An 18,284-nucleotide genomic window follows, 5' to 3' on the forward strand; every position below is an offset into this window, starting at 1 on the left:
GGGGCAGGGACAGGAGAGCCCCCAGATGGGAGGAAGGACCCGTTTAATGAGGAAGGAACTGAGGCCAGGGGAGCGTGCGCAGGAAGGCTGTCCTTGTCCTCATTTTCAGGGCCACTGAGGCAGGAAGCTGAGAAGAAGCGTAGCCACCAGACAGCAGGGCACCTGGAGAGCCAGCGGGGCCCCCGAGGTCAGCCGGTCCCCATAGTGGTCCAGGAGCATCAGGGCCACGCCATTGGTCCAGCCAAACCCCTCCTAGAGACGGGCAGGACAGTGGGGAGAGGAGGCAGGGCACCCGCGCCCTGTTTGGGGTATTGGAGCTCCTCCCCAGGGCCTCTGGCGCCATCTGTCCTCCAGAGGCAGCAAGGGGCAGCAGGAAGCTCCGCCCCAGGCAGCTGGGCTTACGTGCCCTGGCCACGGCATGGCCTAGCGGGGCTCACCGCAATGCGGGGGACAGTGGTGTTCAACAGCCCACTCCCGCCTCGCTCACCTGGACTTCATACTCCCCTCCACCACCTGGCTGTCCACCGCTGCTGACGTCATACTGGGGACAAGGGGACGGTGGTAGGTCAGGCGCTGGTCCCCAGGCCACCCACCACCCCAGCAGGTCAGTCAGCCCAGCTCCTCTGGCCTGCGGCAATGGTCCCTGCAGTTCCCAGGAATGGCCACTGGGTGTCACCACCATCCTGGCTGGGCCGCCCTGGTCCAGGAGAAGCCTGACACCCTGGCCTCCTCTAATGGAGGAGGTCCCGGGGACAGAGGGGCGCCCAGCGCCAGCTCACCTTCTCATACATGGCTGACTTTTGGGAGTAGACGTCAAAGTTGGTTCTGATCCAGTTCTGGGCCAGCTGGAAAGCCACTTCTTGGGTCCGAGGGGAGACTGACTTGGTCAAGCCTAGGGCCCCAGGCAAGGCAGGACCTGAGTCTCCAGAGCCTCCATCCCAGCAGAGCAGAGGCCAGGGGGCTTGCTTGCCCCCAGGCCTCCTTTCTGGACCCTCAGGGTAGAGAGAAGGGATGGGGGCTGGACATGTGTGCTGAGCGGGGCCAGAGCAGCCCAGGAGGCAGGGGAAGGATGGAGGCCTGCATCTCTAGTCCACAGCGCCCAGAAGCCCAGCTTGGCCCGTCCTCCGTGGGGCCAGGTCCTGGCAGATGCCCCTGCCTGCCTGCCTACCTCTGATGACCAGGTCCTGGAGGGGGGCCCAGCCATTGGGGAAGTCCCACTGCTGGCCTGTGTTGAGGAGGGAGGTCGGGATCCCATGCTGGTAGGTCAGGATTTGGCTGTCCTAGAAGGTTCCAGATATTTCCTTGAGTGAGTAAGCCAGGATGCTTCCTCAGGAGGAAGGCCTCGCTGAGCCCTTTCTGGCCCTTGTCTTCTTGGCTCGCAGCTGCCCCCATCTGGTCCCGGTGGGAGCTACAGGCTGAGCTAGGCTCAGAGAGGAGGGAAAGGCTGCCCTGCAGGTCTGTGCTGTCAGCAGAGCCGGCGCTGCCGCAGGGCCCCGAGCTGCCCCTCCTCCCCCTCCCTGGTCCCCTCACCTCCAGGTATTTCAGAGCCTTGTCTGGGATGCTGGAGTCAGAGAAGCAGCCGGCCCAGAGCGGGGTGAGGTTGGATGGGTAAAACTCCAAGTTGTTCCTGCCATTTTCTAAGTCATAGTCGAACCAGGCTCCTTTCTGCTCCTGCCAGAGGACGGCCTGCATGGCGGCCATGCGCTGGGCCCGCAGGTTCCTGTACTTGGTGGCCTGGGAGTCGTTCCCTGGGGGACATTACCTCCGGTCTCAGTGGGCGGGGCTCTGCCCCTGGGCACTAGGCACTCTCCTTTGCTCTCCTTCATTTATGCTCCTCCCCAAGAGTAAGAAATCCTGTTGCTGAGGGAATGCTCCTCCAGGAGCCCAGTCCACTTGGTCCGGAGTTCTCTGGCCAATGGCTCTGCATTGCCCCAGGGCCTCCTTGGTCTGTCCCCTGGCCCATGCTGGCTAGGTGAGTTTCTCTGGCTCTAAGGGGTAGTTGTGTGGGCAGGCAGCTTTGGGTTGTTGAGTGTTTGGGGGAATGGATGAGGGTATTCCCTCCAAGCCCTGAGGCCCTCACAGCTCCAAAGGCAGGCGGAGGGAGGGAGGATAAGGGGAGACTTACACAGGTCACTGGTGACCCACACCTATAATCCTATCTGCTTGGGAGACTGAAATCTGAGGATCACTGTTTATACTGGAAGTACGTCTGTGCCTCAAAGTGGTAGAGCAAAACAGCTCAGGGGCAGTGCCCAGGCCCTGAATTCAAGTCCCGTGACCAAAAAAAAAGCAGGCTGGGGAGGTGGCTCAGTGGTAGAATGCTTGCCTAGCATGCACACTAGGGTTTGATTTCTCAGTACCACCTACACAGAAAAAGCTGGAAGTGGCGCTGTGGCTCAAGTGGTAGAGCACCAGCCTTGAGCTGAAGAGCTCTGGGACAGCATTCTGGCCCAGAGTTCAAGCCCTACAGCTGACAAAAAAAAAAAAAGAACAAAAAGAGGTTGAAATGTGGTCCAAGTGGTAAAGCAGCAAATTTGAGGGCAGAGCAGGAGGGCTGAGTTCAAGCCCCACTTAGAGCACAAAGCCAAACCATCCCGGGCTTCTTTATCCCTCCCTTTCATTGCCGTGTGGATGTGGAGACCCGTGCTGGCTGCCCCTCCCCGGACTTACCTAGCAAAGAGTAGAATTTGCCCATGAGCTCCTCTGCCTGGCACAGGAAGGCGTTTAGGTCCACCGGCACCAGTTTGCTGGTTCGGATGCTGCTGAGCAGGTGAGGGTTTGGGCCTCCAACGAGCCAGCGTGAAGAGAAATCCCACCCAGACTCGGCCCCAGCCTTCAGCTCGGCCCACAGAGCCTCTCGGCTCCCTGCAAGGATAGAGCAGGGCCCCGGCCAGCCTGACTGTGGGGAAACTGCAGCAGCCGACAGGGTCCCATGCCAGATGCAGAGGCCGGGCGCCCTGGCCGCCCCCCCCCCCCCGCCCCCCGTGTTGCTGCTCACCTTCTGGCACTGTGTCTGCCAGTTCCGCGTCTTTGCTGTAGGACTCTGGCCTGAGAAAGGGAGAAGGAGTAACCTGACTAGAGGCATCTAAGCCCTTCTCCTCAAGTTTCCCATGTGTGTGTGTGTGTGCGCGTGTGTGTGTGCGCCAGTCCTGGGGCTTGAACGTAGGGCCTGGGTGCTGTCCCTTACCTTTTTGTCACTCAAGGCTAGCATTCTACCACCTGAGCCACAGCGCCACTTCTGGCCTTTTAGTAGTTCATTGGAGGTAACAGTCTCACAGACTTTCCCGCCTGGGCTGGCTTCAAACTGCCATCCTCAAATCTCAGCCTCCTGAGTAGCTGGGATTCCAGGCGTGAGCCGCCAGCGCCCGGCTCAAGCTTTCCTTCTGACACACCAGAGCATGACGGCGGGGCCAGGTCTTACCTGGGTCCCCCGTAAGCAACGGAATAGCGGTTCAGGTTGTAGCTCTGCCCTCCCACGCGCACAGAGACGCTCCTGTTGACAGCCCAGAAGTCCAGCTCCAAGGCCAGCGTCTCGATGTTCTCCCTGGGGTGAAGCGAGCAGCACTCAGCGCGGGGCTGCGCGGCTCCCGGCCCGGCCGGCACAGGCCGCCGCTCGCTCACCGCAGGAAGGTGACGTTGTGGGTGGCGTCCATGTATCGGTCCATCATGAGCGCCAGGAGCGGGGGCTGGCTCCTCTGCAGGTAGTACACTCGCCCGCCGTTGGGGATGTGCCCATAGCTGCCAACACAGACCGGCTCACAGTCTCTGCCGGTGGCAGGGCTCGGGCGGCCCCGCGCCAAGCCTGCGGCCACACGTGCCCCTGTGTGGACGCACGCGTGCCCGCACTTACGTCTTCACCAGGCCCAGGAAGTTCTGCAGCATGCCGGCCACCGTCTGCACCATCTCAGACAGGAGCAGACCCTCCATGACCCAGTACGAGTCCCTGGGGGGAAGGGGCCACCAGGTGTCAGCCTGCCACCATCCAGGGCACTGGCCCTGGTTTAACCTCCCCCCTCCCTGCACCCCCCTCTGCCCTGGGGGGGTGGGGCTCACCAGTAGTAGAATTCTACAAAGCGGCCGCCAGGCACAATGAAGGGGTGTGGGGAGTAGAGGAGCGAGAAGCGCTCGGGCTGGCTGAGAACCTCTGGCTTTATCTGGAGGGAGGCGAGAGGGGGTGGCGGGCGCCTGGCATCCGCCCCAGGGTGGGGCTGGAGGAGGCCAGGGGTGGAGGTCCGGCCGCCACGGCTGGGAGCCCACGTCTGTCTCTGCGGTTCTGCTGCGTGGCCGGGGGCCAGTGGCGGGGAGCCACGGCGTGCGTGTCCCCCACGCACCAGCTTCGGGGGGGGGACTGGGCTCACAAGTGTGCAGAGCCCCAAGCAGGCCAGGACAGGCGAGTGTGGCCCCATCATGGCTCCACTCAGGTGGGGCTGAGGGAGGGGTCCTGGTCCCCTCCTCCGGTGCCCCCCTCCCCCAATTCCAGCTGCCACCACCAAGCCAGGCCCGAGGGGCAACCCCTCCTCCAGCTTCTGCCCAGCAAGGTGGAGCCCGACCCTTCCCCGGGCGGTGGGGGCCGCGGCTGAGGGGCAGACAAGCTTAGGAGGGTCCCTAAGTTGAGGAGTCTGTGGAAGAGAGAGCTGGGGGGTCCTGAGCGACTCGGGGGACTACCAGCCTCTCTGCAGGCCTCGGAGACAGGAGAGGCTTCTCTCCAGACTCCGCAGGCAGGGCCGCCTGGCAGCGACTGAGCCTCAGGGAGAGACGGAGAGGCCAGGAGGCCCGGGCACAGGAGGCTTGCTGGGTGAGGATGAGCAGCAGGGCTTGCCTCCTGGCCTCCGTTCTTTCTGGGGGGCTCGTGATGGGCATGGGGTGTGGTTGTGTTCTCAGGGCTCCTCCCCCTGCCTCCCACCCCAGCCTTCTCTCCCCAAGAAGCTGTTACCTTCTTCCCCAGCTTCCTCCAGATGTGGTGCAGCTGCTCTGCCCAGGCGCGCAGCCTGGCGTCGGCGATCCTCTGCAGGAACCGGGGGCTGGAAGAGCGCCAGGCCCAGCAGGTTCAGCGGGGGATGGCCTGGCCCAGGGGCCGCGCCCAGCCCTCGCTCAGAGCCATACCTGCTGTGCCAGTCCTCGGGGGACCATGCCTCCAGCTCCTGCCCCACAGGCCGGAAGTGCTGCTGGACGAACTCGCGCAGCCGCGGCGCGGGGACGCTGTGGTTGTGGGCCTCGGCCAGCTCCCTGAAGCTGCGGAGCACTTGGTCTGGAGCACGGCAGAGGGAGGGCTCAGCGGGTCCCGAGAGGTCTCCCCCGCCCCCCGAAGGGCCTCTGTGAGCTCTCATGGCTGTTTCTTTGGGTGGAAGCTTCGGGAGAAGGTGTGAGGGCCTCACCTGGAGCCGTGGACAGGGACATGTCCACAAACTGCTTGTCGTCCGGGTAGAGCTTGGCCATCTGGACGGCGTGTAGGAGCTCCCCGTGACAGTACACCTGGCTGCAGACACAGGCAGAGGTGGGCGCGGTCAGGAGAAGGGCTGCAGCCTGCGGCCAACGGCTCCGGGTTGGACAGGGACTGCCTGTGTGCATGCCTGTGTGCATGTGTGCGTGGTAAGCTGTGTGCATACATGTGTGCACGTGTGCATGGTGAGCTGTGTGCATGCCTGTGTGCATGTGTGCATGGTGAGCTGTGTGCACATGTGCATGCTGAGCTGTGTGCGTACATGTGTGTGTGGTGAGCTGTGTGCATGCCTGTATGCATGGTGAGCTGTGTGCATGCCTGTGTGCATGCCTGTATGCATGGTGAGCTGTGTGCATGCCTGTGTGCATGCCTGTATGCATGGTGAGCTGTGTGCATGCCTGTGTGCATGGTGAGCTGTGTGCATGCCTGTGTGCATGGTGAGCTGTGTGCATACATGTGTGCATGTGTGCATGGTGAGCTGTGTGTGTACATGTGTGCATGCTGAGTTGTGTGTGTACAAGTGTGCACGGTGAGCTGTGTGCATACATGTGTGCAAGTGTGCATGGTGAGCTGTGTGCATGCATGTGTGCATGTGTGCATGGTGAGCTGTGTGCATGCCTGTGTGCATGTGTGCATGGTGAGCTGTGTGCATGCCTGTGTGCATGGTGAGCTGTGTGCATACATGTGCGCACGTGTGCATAGTGAGCTGTGTGCATACATGTGTGCATAGTGAGCTGTGTGCATGGTGAGCTGCATGCATACATGTGTGCATGTGTGCGTGGTGAGCTGTGTGTGTGCATGTGTGCATGTGTGCGTGGTGAGCTGTGTGCATACATGCGTGCATGTATGCGTGGTGAGCTGTGTGCATACATGTGTGCATGCGTGTGTGGTGAGCTGTGTGCATACATGTGTGCACATGTGCATGTTGAGCTGTGTGCATACATGTGTGCACGTGTGCATGGTGAGCTGTGTGCATACATGTGTGCATGTGTGCGTGGTGAGCTGTGTGCATGCATGTGTGCATGTGTGCGTGGTGAGCTGTGTGCATACATGTGTGCATGGTGAGCTGTGTGTGTGCGTGTATGTGTGTGCCCGTATGTGCAGCTTGTGGGTAGTAACATACACATCCAAGGGCTTTGTGCAGCAAAGGCCTGGCAAAGCACTGGCCACTGACTGACACAGTGTACAAGGCCTGGTAGAGGACAGGCACTTAGTGCTTTAGGAATGACACATTTGGTGCTTGGTACCAGTGGCTCACTCCTGTGATCCCAGCTACTCAGAAAACAGATCTGAGGATCCTGAATGTCCCTGAGACCCTTATCTCCAATGAACCACCAAAAAGCCAGAAGTGGGGCTGTGACTCAAGGGGTAGAGTGCCAAGTGAGAGTCCAAGGCCCTGAGTTCAAGCCCCAACAACGGCACATATAAAAAAAAACAGGAGCAGGCAATTCAAACACTGGTGTCTGAAAATGAAAAGCATGAAGTGCAGGCTGACACGCCCTGGCAGCTGTGTGTTCATACTTCACATGAGGGTCCCTGGGTGGATGCAATGCATTTTTGGGGGGGGGGGAGAAGGGAGAAGGAGGGAGGGTGCAGGTATGACTACACAGTTTCCCCAGGGCATCTCAGCTCCTGTTCTAATGCAGGCGACCGCCCCAGGCCCCGGACGCATCTGTGCTGTTATAGCAGGGAGATTCCACGCCAAGCACTCGAGTTACTCTCCAAAACCTCTGTGCTGAACCCCGAGGGTGCTGGTGGGGTGTCTGCAGCCCCTGCCCCTAGGAAGGGGGGCACCTGCTACAGTACCATCGCCGCCAGCAGTCGGGAGCAGCGCAGAGACCAAACCTAATGTTTCCACCTTTCAGATCCATGGCTCACATCTGTCATCCTAGCCACTCAGGAGGCCGAGATCTGAGGATCATGGTTCAAAGCCAGCCTGGGCACAAAAGTCCATGAGACTCTGATATCCAAAAAGCCAGAAGTGGAGTTCAATTGGTAGAATACCAGCTTTGGGAATAAAAATCTAAGCAACAGAGCCCAGACCCAAAGTTCAAGTCCTAGTACTGGGACACACAACACATTGATAGCACATGGACAGGCCAGGTAGCCCAAAGTAAAGGAATGAACAACTTGATTACACAGTAAGGGAAACCCGACATCTCATTAGTGCTGGAGAGTCTCAGACCAGGAGAACGGCGTGGTCTCTTAACGCGAATTTGCCAGATGTCAGAAGCAAGGCAGCCGGGCAGGGCCAGCAGCACCTCTGCTTTTGGAATCTGACAAGTCGGATGGCAGTTGTGGTCTTGAACAGGCTGCTCCGGAAGGCGCTCCAGCCACGTGATACTGTGCAGTGCGGGGCTTTGCCAAGGCGGAGCCGGATCGAGGACTCGGGAGGAGCGCGGTGGCGCATTTGGGAAGGTTTCCAGGCACTACTCTCCGCTGGGCCTTTGGACTGGGTGTTTTGCTGAGTGGCAGATTAATTACTGAGTAACTGTAAACCCAGATAACCAAATGCTTACAACAGAGGACGTGGGTGGTGGTGGGTCTGGGGGGTGTAGCTCAGTGGTAGAGGCCGGGCTTAGTGTACACGAGGCCCCAGTTCCATCGCCAGTACCCCCCCCACACACACACAGCCGCAGGTTATAATAGACAAAACCAGGCAGAATGGCTGGTGTGCTGGCTGAGGGAGAGGGGAGGGAGGCTTCTGGAGCTGGCACACTGGGCCAGAGCGCGTGTCAGGCCTGGGCGGAGCCCCGTGCTCTCCACAGGCAATGAGGGTCCCTCACACCCAGGCTTGGAGCATTGAGCAGAGAGATTAAGGGAACAATCTAGAGAACAAATTTCCTGTTTTATGCTAATGATGAGATTCGTTTTTCTCCCCCGGCCCCTTCCCCGCAGTCCTGGGACTTGAACTCAGGACCTGGGAGCTGTCCATGAGCCTCTTTGTGCTCCAAATCAGCACTTTACCACTTGAGCACAGCACCACTTGCAGCTTTTTCTGAGTAGTTTATTGGAGATGAGAGTCTCACAGACTTTCCTGCCCGGGATGGCTTTGAAACAATGATCTTCAGATCTCAGCCTCCTGAGTAGCTAGGATTACAAGCCCAGCTTCATTCTTTTTTTTTTTTTTTTTTTTTGCTGGTTGTGGGGCCTGAACTCTGGTTCCTCAGCTCTTCAGCTCAAGGCTAGTGCTCTACCACTTGAGCCACAGCGCCACTTCTGGCTTTTTCTGCTTATGTAGTGCTGAGGAATCGAACCCAGGGCCTCATGCATGCAACGCAAGCACCCTACCTCTGAGCCACCTTCCCAGCCCTGGCTACCTTCTTTTGGTCATGTGTCAGTTTGCCGCTGGCTGGCAGGCTTCATCCCAGGACTAGAGCTTGCCCTCCTTGCCTCCCCTCTGATGCTTCTGTCCTGCGCAGGACCGAAGCTCTGATGACAGCTTCCAGCTCTGGCCTACCCCCCCCCCCCACAAGCCTTCCCACATGCCTACCTCTCACAGGGAGGGGGCAGGGCCTCCTGGGCCCTCAGCCCCAGCCCCAGCAGAAGCAGCAGGTGCAGTTCCCAGGGCCTCCCGGGCATGGTGGCGGTGACTGTGGCTGGTGGAATGAGCGAGTCCCGGCACCCCTCCCTGGTTGGGCCAGGCCCAGCTGGCTTGCTCTGCCAATCAGACAAAGTCCAGACTTGGGGCGTGGCGACCACTGCTCCGGGACGCAGTGGTCACCCTCCATTTGACTTTTTTCTTTTTTTTTTTTTTTTTTTGCCTCTTCTGTTTCTTAGTCTCATGAGGCAGGCCCCTCCCTCAGAGCTGTGCCGGTGGTATTGGAGAAGTGGGCACCGGAGAGCCTGGGATGTCGTGAGGGCATCTAGCTCATATGTGACCACACATCCATGATCTGGATGGCAGTTCTGTGGAACAGCCCTGCCATTCCATGAAGAAAGGGATCAGGGAGACCCACCACAGTGGTAACTTTTCCAATGGGTCTTGAAGGTTGCTTAGGAGTTTGCCAAGGGAACGAGCAGAAGGAAACCATTCCAGTGCATGAGGAGGGGCCGGGGTGGTGAGGAGCTCAGCCGGCTCCCTGGACTTGGCGTCCGTGCTGGGAGCCTGGGAGACAAGGCGGGGGCGTGGGGACACCAGTCTCGACAGGGCCTGTGCCCGGCCAAGAAGGCAGCTGCTTCCCCAAAGAGGAGCCGGCAGGGGAGGTGTGGGCTGAAGTTGCAGGCTCAGGTTTGCTTCTGGAAGCTTCTCCCTCTGCATGGTGGAAGAGGAGTTGGAGGTCCCAGGGTGGGCCCTGGGAAGGCTGGAGCCAGGACCAGCAATGCAGGCCATCCAGGACTTGGCCTGAAATAACCCCAGGGCGGGAGGGGGTCAGGAGGAGCTTACTGCCAGCCATCACCTCTGACCTTAGTGACCGGCATGGCCACCCTCCCTTCAGACTCAGGTTGGCACTTAAGGGTGTCAGCTGTAGCATCCCAGCAGCGTTCGTCACTGTTGAAGGAAAACTAAATTAGCAATATCTATTTGAGCAATGAAACAAATCAAGCAAGAATCAGGCAGCAGCATCTCGAGCCAAAAGGCATTTATAGACAGCAAAAGGAAGTGATGTCAGAAATGTCCTGATTGGTTCCCCCTGGGCATGTTCCTTATTTTGGACATGTCTGAGCTCGTGATTGGCTGATGCTTGACCACTTGTCAGGAAAATGAATCCTCAAGTTCAGTTGCCTCCATTTACTCATCAAGTTGGGTGACCGCGGGCGATGGTGCAGACGAAGCTCCCGGCCTCAGCTTCAAGAGACGGACATCTGCTGCTGTAATGGACTTATTTGTTCAGTCTCGGTGTGGAACTCACAGTTCACACCGTTATATGGGAATTCAATCATGAGATACAGAGAAGCCACATTTTGAGAGGTGGAACAGAGGATTCTCATTTCAGCACAACACACAGGCGGTGCTGCGTGGGAACCCAGGGACCTGAGGACTAGCCGCTGCGGGGTCTGTGGTGCGGGGTACGGGAGGCAGTGTCAAGAAACTGAAGTACATGGGTTTTCTTGAACTCAGGACCTCATGCTTTTGTTCTGCTTTCTTGCTCCTGGCTGGTGCTCTACTACTCTACTACTTTAATCACACTTCTGTTCCAGCTTATGGATTTTTTGTCTGTTTTTAAAATTTCTTTACCAGTTAATTGGAGATGGAGTCTCACAGACTTTTCTGCCCTGGATGGTTTTGAACTTTGATCTGGTTCAGATCTTAGCCTCCTGAATAGCTAGGATTACAAGTTTGAGCCACCAGTGCCTGGCTGAAGTACATGTATTAATAGTAGTCTCCGTGAACCTAACTAATCACAGTAAGATAATTCAAAGTTCATATAAGATAGTTGAACAGTATTCAGGTACAAGCTGGTCATAGGCTTGTTTTATGGAGAGGCTGTGATTAAGGACCATGGCTCAGTTCAGGATGGCTTGATTTGAAGAGGTAACCTTTTTCTTTTCTTCCTTTTTTTAAAAGTAAGCAGCACTGGGGCTTGAATTCAGGGCCTGGGCACTCTCCCTTAGCTTTTACATTCAAGGCTGGCACTCTACCACCTGAGTCACAGCTCTACTTGTGGCTTTTGGGTGGTTAACTGGAGAGAAAGGGCTCATGGACTTGCCTGCTCAGGCTGGCTTCCAATGATCTTCAGATGTCAGGCTCCCTGAGTAGCCAGGGTTAAAGGTGTGAGCCACTGCACGGGGCATCATTGTGGCTTCTTACGGGGAGAGTGCAGGAGCACATTTAGTGGGGAGGAACCTCCTTGGATTTAATACATTAAACATTTCCAGTGACACCTACCAGCAATTATTTGGGCTCTTGAGCTCTTCATTTGCAAGACTTCAGTTGGATTGTGTTTCAAGATGCCTGCTCCTTTATGGAATTCCCCTTTCCCACCACGCACGGCCTTGGCCTTCATTCCATTCAGGTGCTGGAATTCTCTTTGAGCTCAGTTAGTTGTTTGTATCATCTTTGAATTCACTCCGCTGCGTAGCCAGCTCCCCGTTTCATGGGCCATTTGTCTAGTTTTGAATTTGTTGCCTTGAGTTTCCTCCTCTTCCCTCTCACTCAAGTTCTTCACCTGGGATTGGTGGCTTTTGAAGGTGGAGGCGTGTTGCTGGCTTCTTGGTGAGTGTTGTGTTGTTCTTTTCTTCTTTTTTTTTTTTTTGTCGGTCGTGGGGCTTGAACTCTGGGCCTGGGCACTGTCCCTCAGCTCTTCAGCTCAAGGCGAGCGCTCTACCACTTGAGCTACAGCGCCACTTCCGGTTTTCTGGTGGTTTATTGGAAATAGGAGTCTCACGGTCTCTCCTGCCCGGGCTGGCTTTGAACCGCGATCCTAAGATCTCAGCCTCCTGAGTAGTTAGGATTAAAGGCGTGAGCCACCAGCGCCCGGCTGTGTTGTTCTTTTCTTGCTGTGAGTTACAGATCCAGATTCGGATCCGGGTTTTTCCCTGGGGTCCTTTCCGTTGGGGATTCTCTGAGGTCACACGGAGCCGGCCAGTGACTGGGGCTGGGCCCTGTTTTCTTGTTACTAGATGGGAGGGGTTCTCCTTAGCCAGACCTCCAGTGCTGAAGACACTGCGCGCACAGCTCTGCTATACTCAGGTGAGGAAGCTTCTTGCGGTTGATAAACCACAACCTTGACCTTGCGACAATCCGTAATGATGACGCGTCACGCTAATAATACTTGTATAGCTCTGTGTATGTATAACATCTAAGTGTACTATATATGTAATCTCTGTTGTATGTTTATATACATATATATTTATAAATTTATAAATATATAACAAATACTTTACACAATATATCAATATATTTTACATATAAATGTCTATACAGGTGGTAGATATACATACAAATATACACTATACATATACACATACATATTTATATAAATATGTTTATGACTATATTCACATTAATGTATAAATATACATTATATAAAGTATGTATATGCATGCGATACAGAAATACAAATATACATATACATGTATATGCATATAACATTATTTATAGAAATAGATAAATATATAATATTTACAAATATATATTTACATAATGCGTAGTACATCACGTATAAATCTGTCTATACAGGTGACATCACGCACAATATGCCACACACACATCTGTATATACAGACACCGCACATCACGCACAATATGCCACACACACATCTGTATATACAGACACCGCCTGTGAGGGTGCAGGAGGTGTCATGTGACTTGGAGGGAGCCGCTCTCCCACTGGCCACCGCCGGGCCGCAGGCCTGCCCACGCTTTCCCAGGCCCTGGCTCAGGCAACAGGACTCATCCAGGTCAGGACGGGCGGGGCTGAGCCTCCTCCCCGCAGGGCGCAGCTGTCTCCCGTGGAGCCTCTGCTGGGCATCGTGGGCGCCGCTGCTCTGCTCTGTGGATGCCGGAGCGGCCGCACGTGGGAGCCCCGGCCCCCACCGCCCGGCTTTCACTTGGCACCTGGGGCCTCCACCCCTGGCATCTGGGCTGCCAGTGTGGTTCCACAGCCCTGCTGCGCATCTTCCAAACCTGTGGCAAGGCGTCTAAGTACTCGGGCGGTGGCTGAGGCCCCCACAGCCATTCGGTCTCCAGCAACCGGCGCCCCTCAAGGTGGCATCTGCTCCGCGTCCGCGGTGAGGGAAGCGGCGCTGCGCCTCGCTCCACGCGCTGAGCCACGCGCGAGTGCCGCGGCCTCCCACACCTCCCAGCTGGGATTGAAGACGTGAGGGTGTGTGGGCTTTCCCTGGCTGAAAATGAGTCTGGAGAGCCAGGCACTGGCTCGGATTTCTGCTTACTATAATGATGAGGATAATGATGATGATGATGATGATGATATTCTTTTCTGTTGGTTTGATTTCTCTGTACATTTCTGCCTTTCGGTCGCTTCCTTCATGGTTCCTGATTCTCTTCTTCTTCTTCTTCTTCTTTTTTTTTTTTTTTTTGGGTCCGGTCGTGGGGCCTGAACTCTGGGCCTGGGCGCTGTCCCTCAGCTCTTCAGCTCAAGGCTAGCGCTCTACCACTTGAGCCACAGCGCCACTTCCGGTTTTCTGGTGGTTCATTGAAGAATCTCAGGGACATTCTGGCCCTGGCTGGCTTTGAACTCTGACCCTCAGATCTCAGCCTCCTGAGTAGTTAGGATGAGAGCCACCAGCTCTCGGATGAGAAATACCTTTGATTGAGACAATCCAGGCGGCTTTGGCTGTGCACTGTGCACTGTTGTACAACACATCCCATTCAATAAACATCTGTATCAGTAAGACACGGACCATTCATGCCCCACGGGGAGATGCACAGCTGAGTAACATTTTCATTACATTTCAGCACCAGCCATACCTCCACAGTAACACCAGGTCACTAGAAAACACAACACTGAAGGTGTGATTAAATCAACGTCTACCTGTGTCACCGAGGCTTTGTCCTTAGCAGAATTGCAGGTTTGACAAAGTAAACACTGGTGAGAAGTCATCTCCATGCCTTTAGAACTGGCTCTCCATGTATTGCTTTTCTTAGTCTGGATCTGGTTCTCTCCCCAATGCTGAATCACTGAGTGCACAGCTTGTATGAGGGAAGCATTAGGACTCAGCAGGGTGGGACAACTTTTTGCAGGCCTTGTTTAAGGAAGTATTTCTGTCCTACCCTATCCCATCCTGCGCCCAGCTCCAGTCAGGGGACAGCACCATTTATTAAGTAGGTATCACAGGGAATTGAACTCCAATGACATAACTTTTCCCCACCTACTCCTGGGGCTTGGACTCAGGGCCTGGGCACTTCCCTAAGCTTGTTTTGCTCAAGGCTAGCACTCTACCACTTGAGCCACAGCGCCATTTCTGGCTTTTCTGTTTATGTGCTACTGAGGAATCAAACCCAGAGCTTCATGCATGCTAGGCCAGCACTCTACCAAGCCACATTCCCAGCCCTCCAATTTCATATCTTAATTCTAGTATTGGCTACTTTAGCATGAAAACCTTGTATTTAGTTAACTCTTGTTTTGTGTGCTGTTGGGTTAGTCATATGATGAAGTAGCCTGTCCAGGGTAGGAGCTTAAATGACCAGAGAGAAAATGGCCTTATCAGAGTCCTGTCCATGAATCTCTGAAGAGAAGTGCTTTAGGTAGGCCTGTAGTTGACTGGAAAACAGTTGACTTTTGTGTATTAACTTTGTGTCCTGTACTCTTGCTATAACTGTGTTAGCTCAAAAATGTTTAACTGTTGATTTATGAGAGATGTTGGTCTGTTGTTCTCTTGGAAATTTTGTCTGGTTTTGGCATTAGAGTCATATGGACTTCCTAACAAGGAGAGCCTCTCCTGGAGGAGATGATATAGAATTGGTATAATGGTTTCCTTAAATATTTGGAAGAATTTACCAGTGAACCAATATAGGCAGATAAATCTTGGATCCTCCAGCTCTCTGACTCCTGGATAGCAAGGATTTTAGGTGTGATCAATCTACCAGCACCTAGCAGTCCAGGAGCATGAGGGCCACACCATTGGTTCAGCCAAACCCCTCCTAGAGACAGGCAGGACAGTTGGGAGAGGAGGCAGGGCGCCTGGGCCCTTTTGGGGGTTATTGTAGCTCCTCCTCAGGGCCTCTGACGCCACCTGTCCTCCATACTGGGGACAAGGGGACGGTGGTAGGTCAGGCGCTGGTCCCCAGGCCACCCACCACCCCAGCAGGTCAGTCAGCCCAGCTCCTCTGGCCTGCGGCAATGGTCCCTGCAGTTCCCAGGAATGGCCACTGGGTGTCACCACCATCCTGGCTGGGCCGCCCTGGTCCAGGAGAAGCCTGACACCCTGGCCTCCTCTAATGGAGGAGGTCCCGGGGACAGAGGGGCGCCCAGCGCCAGCTCACCTTCTCATACATGGCTGACTTTTGGGAGTAGACGTCAAAGTTGGTTCTGATCCAGTGCTGGGCCAGCTGGAAAGCCACGTCTTGGGTCCGAGGGGACACTGACTTGGTCAAGCCTAGGGCCCCAGGCAAGGCAGGACCTGAGTCTCCAGAGCCTCCATCCCAGCAGAGCAGAGGCCGGGGGGCTTGCTTGCCCCCAGGCCTCCTTTCTGGACCCTCAGGGTAGAGAGAAGGGACGGGGGCTGGACATGTGTGCTGAGCGGGGCCAGAGCAGCCCAGGAGGCAGGGGAAGGATGGAGGCCTGCATCTCTAGTCCACAGCACGCAGAAGCCCAGCTTGGCCCGTCCTCCATGGGGCCAGGTCCTGGCAGATGCCCCTGCCTGCCTGCCTACCTCTGATGACCAGGTCCTGGAGGGGGGCCCAGCCATTGGGGAAGTCCCACTGCTGGCCTGTGTTGAGGAGGGAGGTCGGGATCCCATGCTGGTAGGTCAGGATTTGGCTGTCCTAGAAGGTTCCAGATATTTCCTTGAGTGAGTAAGCCAGGATGCTTCCTCAGGAGGAAGGCCTCGCTGAGCCCTTTCTGGCCCTTGTCTTCTTGGCTCGCAGCTGCCCCCATCTGGTCCCGGTGGGAGCTACAGGCTGAGCTAGGCTCAGAGAGGAGGGAAAGGCTGCCCTGCAGGTCTGTGCTGTCAGCAGAGCCGGCGCTGCCGCAGGGCCCCGAGCTGCCCCTCCTCCCCCTCCCTGGTCCCCTCACCTCCAGGTATTTCAGAGCCTTGTCTGGGATGCTGGAGTCAGAGAAGCAGCCGGCCCAGAGCGGGGTGAGGTTGGATGGGTAAAACTCCAAGTTGTTCCTGCCATTTTCTAAGTCATAGTCGAACCAGGCTCCTTTCTGCTCCTGCCAGAGGACGGCCTGCATGGCGGCCATGCGCTGGGCCCGCAGGTTCCTGTACTTGGTGGCCTGGGAGTCGTTCCCTGGGGGACATTACCTCCGGTCTCAGTGGGCGGGGCTCTGCCCCTGGGTCCTGAAGTACCTTCTAGAAAGAATTCCCAGGTCAGGAGAGCTTCTGCTTCTAAGGCCTCCCCTGCTCCAGGTAGCCACCCCGCTCCCAAGCGAGCGGCCCGTCCACTCCCCGACAATGACAGCGCGGCCTCTGCGCTCCGGGCCTCGGGCCCTGCAGACCCCAATGACGCGGTGTGAGTCCCTCCCCGCACTGTCCCGCCTGCCCCTCACCCTGCACGTCCTCCAGCCTGGGGAGAGGGGTCTCCCAGGACTATAGTTCTGGGCATTGATGCCAACTTTTCAAGGAAACGTGGCCACAGGCCCACGGAGGTGGAGCCTTCATTTACAAGCGTCTCACAGGGATGCCGCCCACTTGCTGGCAGAAGCAGCTGGGCCGCTGGCTGGAGCCTCCTGGGCGTCTGGCTCTTGCTCTGTGCTGGTCCTTGGGCAGGAGAGACCCCCAGAGGGCAAAGGGCAGGGCTGGGAGGAGGGAGGGGTAGAAGAGCTGTAGGAGTGCAGGGGTGAGCCACGGAAGAGGGCAGCCCCCTGGGGCTGGTCCCCAGCCCTGCCCCTCCCCTCCCCTCGCCCAGGGCAGCGGCCTCCACTCAGCCAACATCTGGAGGAGCAAAGCCAGGAAGGCACCGCTGCAGCCAGCCCCCACTCCCACGCAGCTCCACAAATCGCACAGCCACCTGCGGATCAAGGGGAAAGAAAGTAACCCCAACTGACAGAGGCAAGCGAGGTGGCCCCACACACACGCACGCACGCACACACGCACACACACACACACACACACACACACACACACACACACTCACAGTCTGTGCCTTGTCTGCATTTCTGCACAGAGCAGCGGTTTTTGCAGCCCGGGCGCGCAGGCTGCAGCGGGGCCTGGCTTTGAGCCGCTGTGGCAGCCGCTGCCCCGCCTGCCCGCCTCTCATTCTCACCCCCACCACTGTGGCTTCCTGTCTCCCCTCTGGGAACAGGGCACAGGGCACTGCCACCAGCAGGCCACGCTCCTGGACTCTCCCGGCTGCAGCCTTGACCAGCCCTGAGCTGACTGGTTACACTGGGGCCTGGGACTCCGGACGCGGAGTCCCTGGGAATGAGTGCCGGGAAAGTTCCTTAGAAGAGGAGGCTCAGCCCCTTTTGCTCTGTGTCCTTCACCTTTTCCCCCGTCCCCACTCTTCCTGCTTGGAACACAGATGAAATCTTTGGAGCTGCAGAAGCTACTTTGCAACCAGGTGGCCATGAATGGGGAGCCTGAGACCCAGATGCGTCCCATGGCAGGGCAGGGAGGGAGGAAGGGACTGGGCCTTCTGTGGCTTGAGTCTGAAGCCTTGGACTGAGAAAGCCTGCTGTTGTTGAAGGCACTGCTTTTCAGATGCGCGTCAGCCACCACTGAAGGAAATCCAGATCGTCCGATGAGTGGCTACTGTTCCCTTCAGTTAGAACATTTCCTTCATTCCCATGTCATTTCTAGCCAGCTTCCAGTGTCCTAGTACTGTTTAGCATTCCACTGGCTCCGTTTAGCTTCAACCCAGCTCAGAGGGAAGGAAGAGCGCATAGGCAACAAAGAGCTTGACTCCCTGTGCTCAGATCCAAACATCCATCACCAGGGACTGAGAAGGTGCTGGGTTTCATGGCAGTAGCTCCCTGTGCATACGGCTGTGCATGCCTAGTCCTGGGGTGCTGGCTCTGTTCAGTTCCACGACCCATAACAAGTGTCCGCATGCAGTGATCGAGTGCGGTTGAGAGCCCTCACGGCTCAATGTTCTATGTAGCTGGTTGTAAAGTCATTTGAACGCTTGAGAAGGCACCAGTCCTTCCGGCTGGGTGGCTGGGCCCTTTGACAAAGGGAGGACTCAGGCGGCTGCCCCTGCCCGGCGGGGCTGGCAGGCGCCTTGGGGAAGGGAGCCGCACGCATTCATCATCTTAGAATTAACGGCACACCTGCGT

At 56.7% G+C, this 18,284-nt stretch overlaps 2 protein-coding genes across 2 annotated transcripts; both read right to left on the reverse strand.

Moving 5' to 3' along the window:
- Positions 1–8: 8 nt before the first annotated feature.
- LOC138838991 (trehalase-like) lies at positions 9–9,029 on the reverse strand. The gene is made up of 15 exons (XM_070038614.1): positions 8,934–9,029; positions 5,376–5,476; positions 5,104–5,248; positions 4,934–5,021; positions 4,054–4,154; positions 3,851–3,943; positions 3,622–3,738; positions 3,422–3,544; positions 2,999–3,048; positions 2,671–2,865; positions 1,531–1,748; positions 1,169–1,280; positions 780–892; positions 488–541; positions 9–252 (listed from the first exon to the last, which is right to left on the reverse strand). Exons 1-15 carry the CDS (start codon positions 9,020–9,022, stop codon positions 106–108), a joined length of 1,746 nt encoding a protein of 581 aa, XP_069894715.1. The 5' UTR covers positions 9,023–9,029; the 3' UTR covers positions 9–105.
- A 5,942-nt stretch (positions 9,030–14,971) lies between these two features.
- LOC138838736 (trehalase-like) lies at positions 14,972–16,327 on the reverse strand. Its single transcript, XM_070038073.1, has 4 exons — positions 16,080–16,327; positions 15,718–15,829; positions 15,329–15,441; positions 14,972–14,986 (listed from the first exon to the last, which is right to left on the reverse strand). Exons 1-4 carry the CDS (start codon positions 16,248–16,250, stop codon positions 14,972–14,974), a joined length of 411 nt encoding a protein of 136 aa, XP_069894174.1. The 5' UTR covers positions 16,251–16,327.
- Between the last annotated feature and the right edge of the window lie 1,957 nt (positions 16,328–18,284).

Source organism: Dipodomys merriami, unplaced genomic scaffold, assembly GCF_024711535.1.
Source record: "Dipodomys merriami isolate MVZ:Mamm:240054 unplaced genomic scaffold, mDipMer1.0.p SCAF_29, whole genome shotgun sequence".
In the NCBI taxonomy this organism is placed as follows: domain Eukaryota; kingdom Metazoa; phylum Chordata; class Mammalia; order Rodentia; family Heteromyidae; genus Dipodomys; species Dipodomys merriami.

Bases quoted from the DNA above. Each gene is read 5' to 3' on its own strand.
- LOC138838736 (XM_070038073.1), bottom strand. From the start codon at position 16,250: ATGGCCGCCATGCAGGCCGTCCTCTGGCAGGAGCAGAAAGGAGCCTGG. The intron at 15,830-16,079 runs GTGAGGGGACCA...GGAACCTTCTAG, and splicing joins AGGCTCTGAAATACCTGGAG to GACAGCCAAATCCTGACCTA. The intron at 15,442-15,717 runs GTAGGCAGGCAG...CTGGGGCCCTAG, and splicing joins CCAGGACCTGGTCATCAGAG to GCTTGACCAAGTCAGTGTCC.
- LOC138838991 (XM_070038614.1), bottom strand. From the start codon at position 9,022: ATGCCCGGGAGGCCCTGGGAACTGCACCTGCTGCTTCTGCTGGGGCTG. The intron at 3,739-3,850 runs GTAAGTGCGGGC...CTGTGTTGGCAG, and splicing joins TTCCTGGGCCTGGTGAAGAC to CTATGGGCACATCCCCAACG. The intron at 542-779 runs GTGAGCTGGCGC...CCTTGTCCCCAG, and splicing joins AGTCAGCCATGTATGAGAAG to TATGACGTCAGCAGCGGTGG.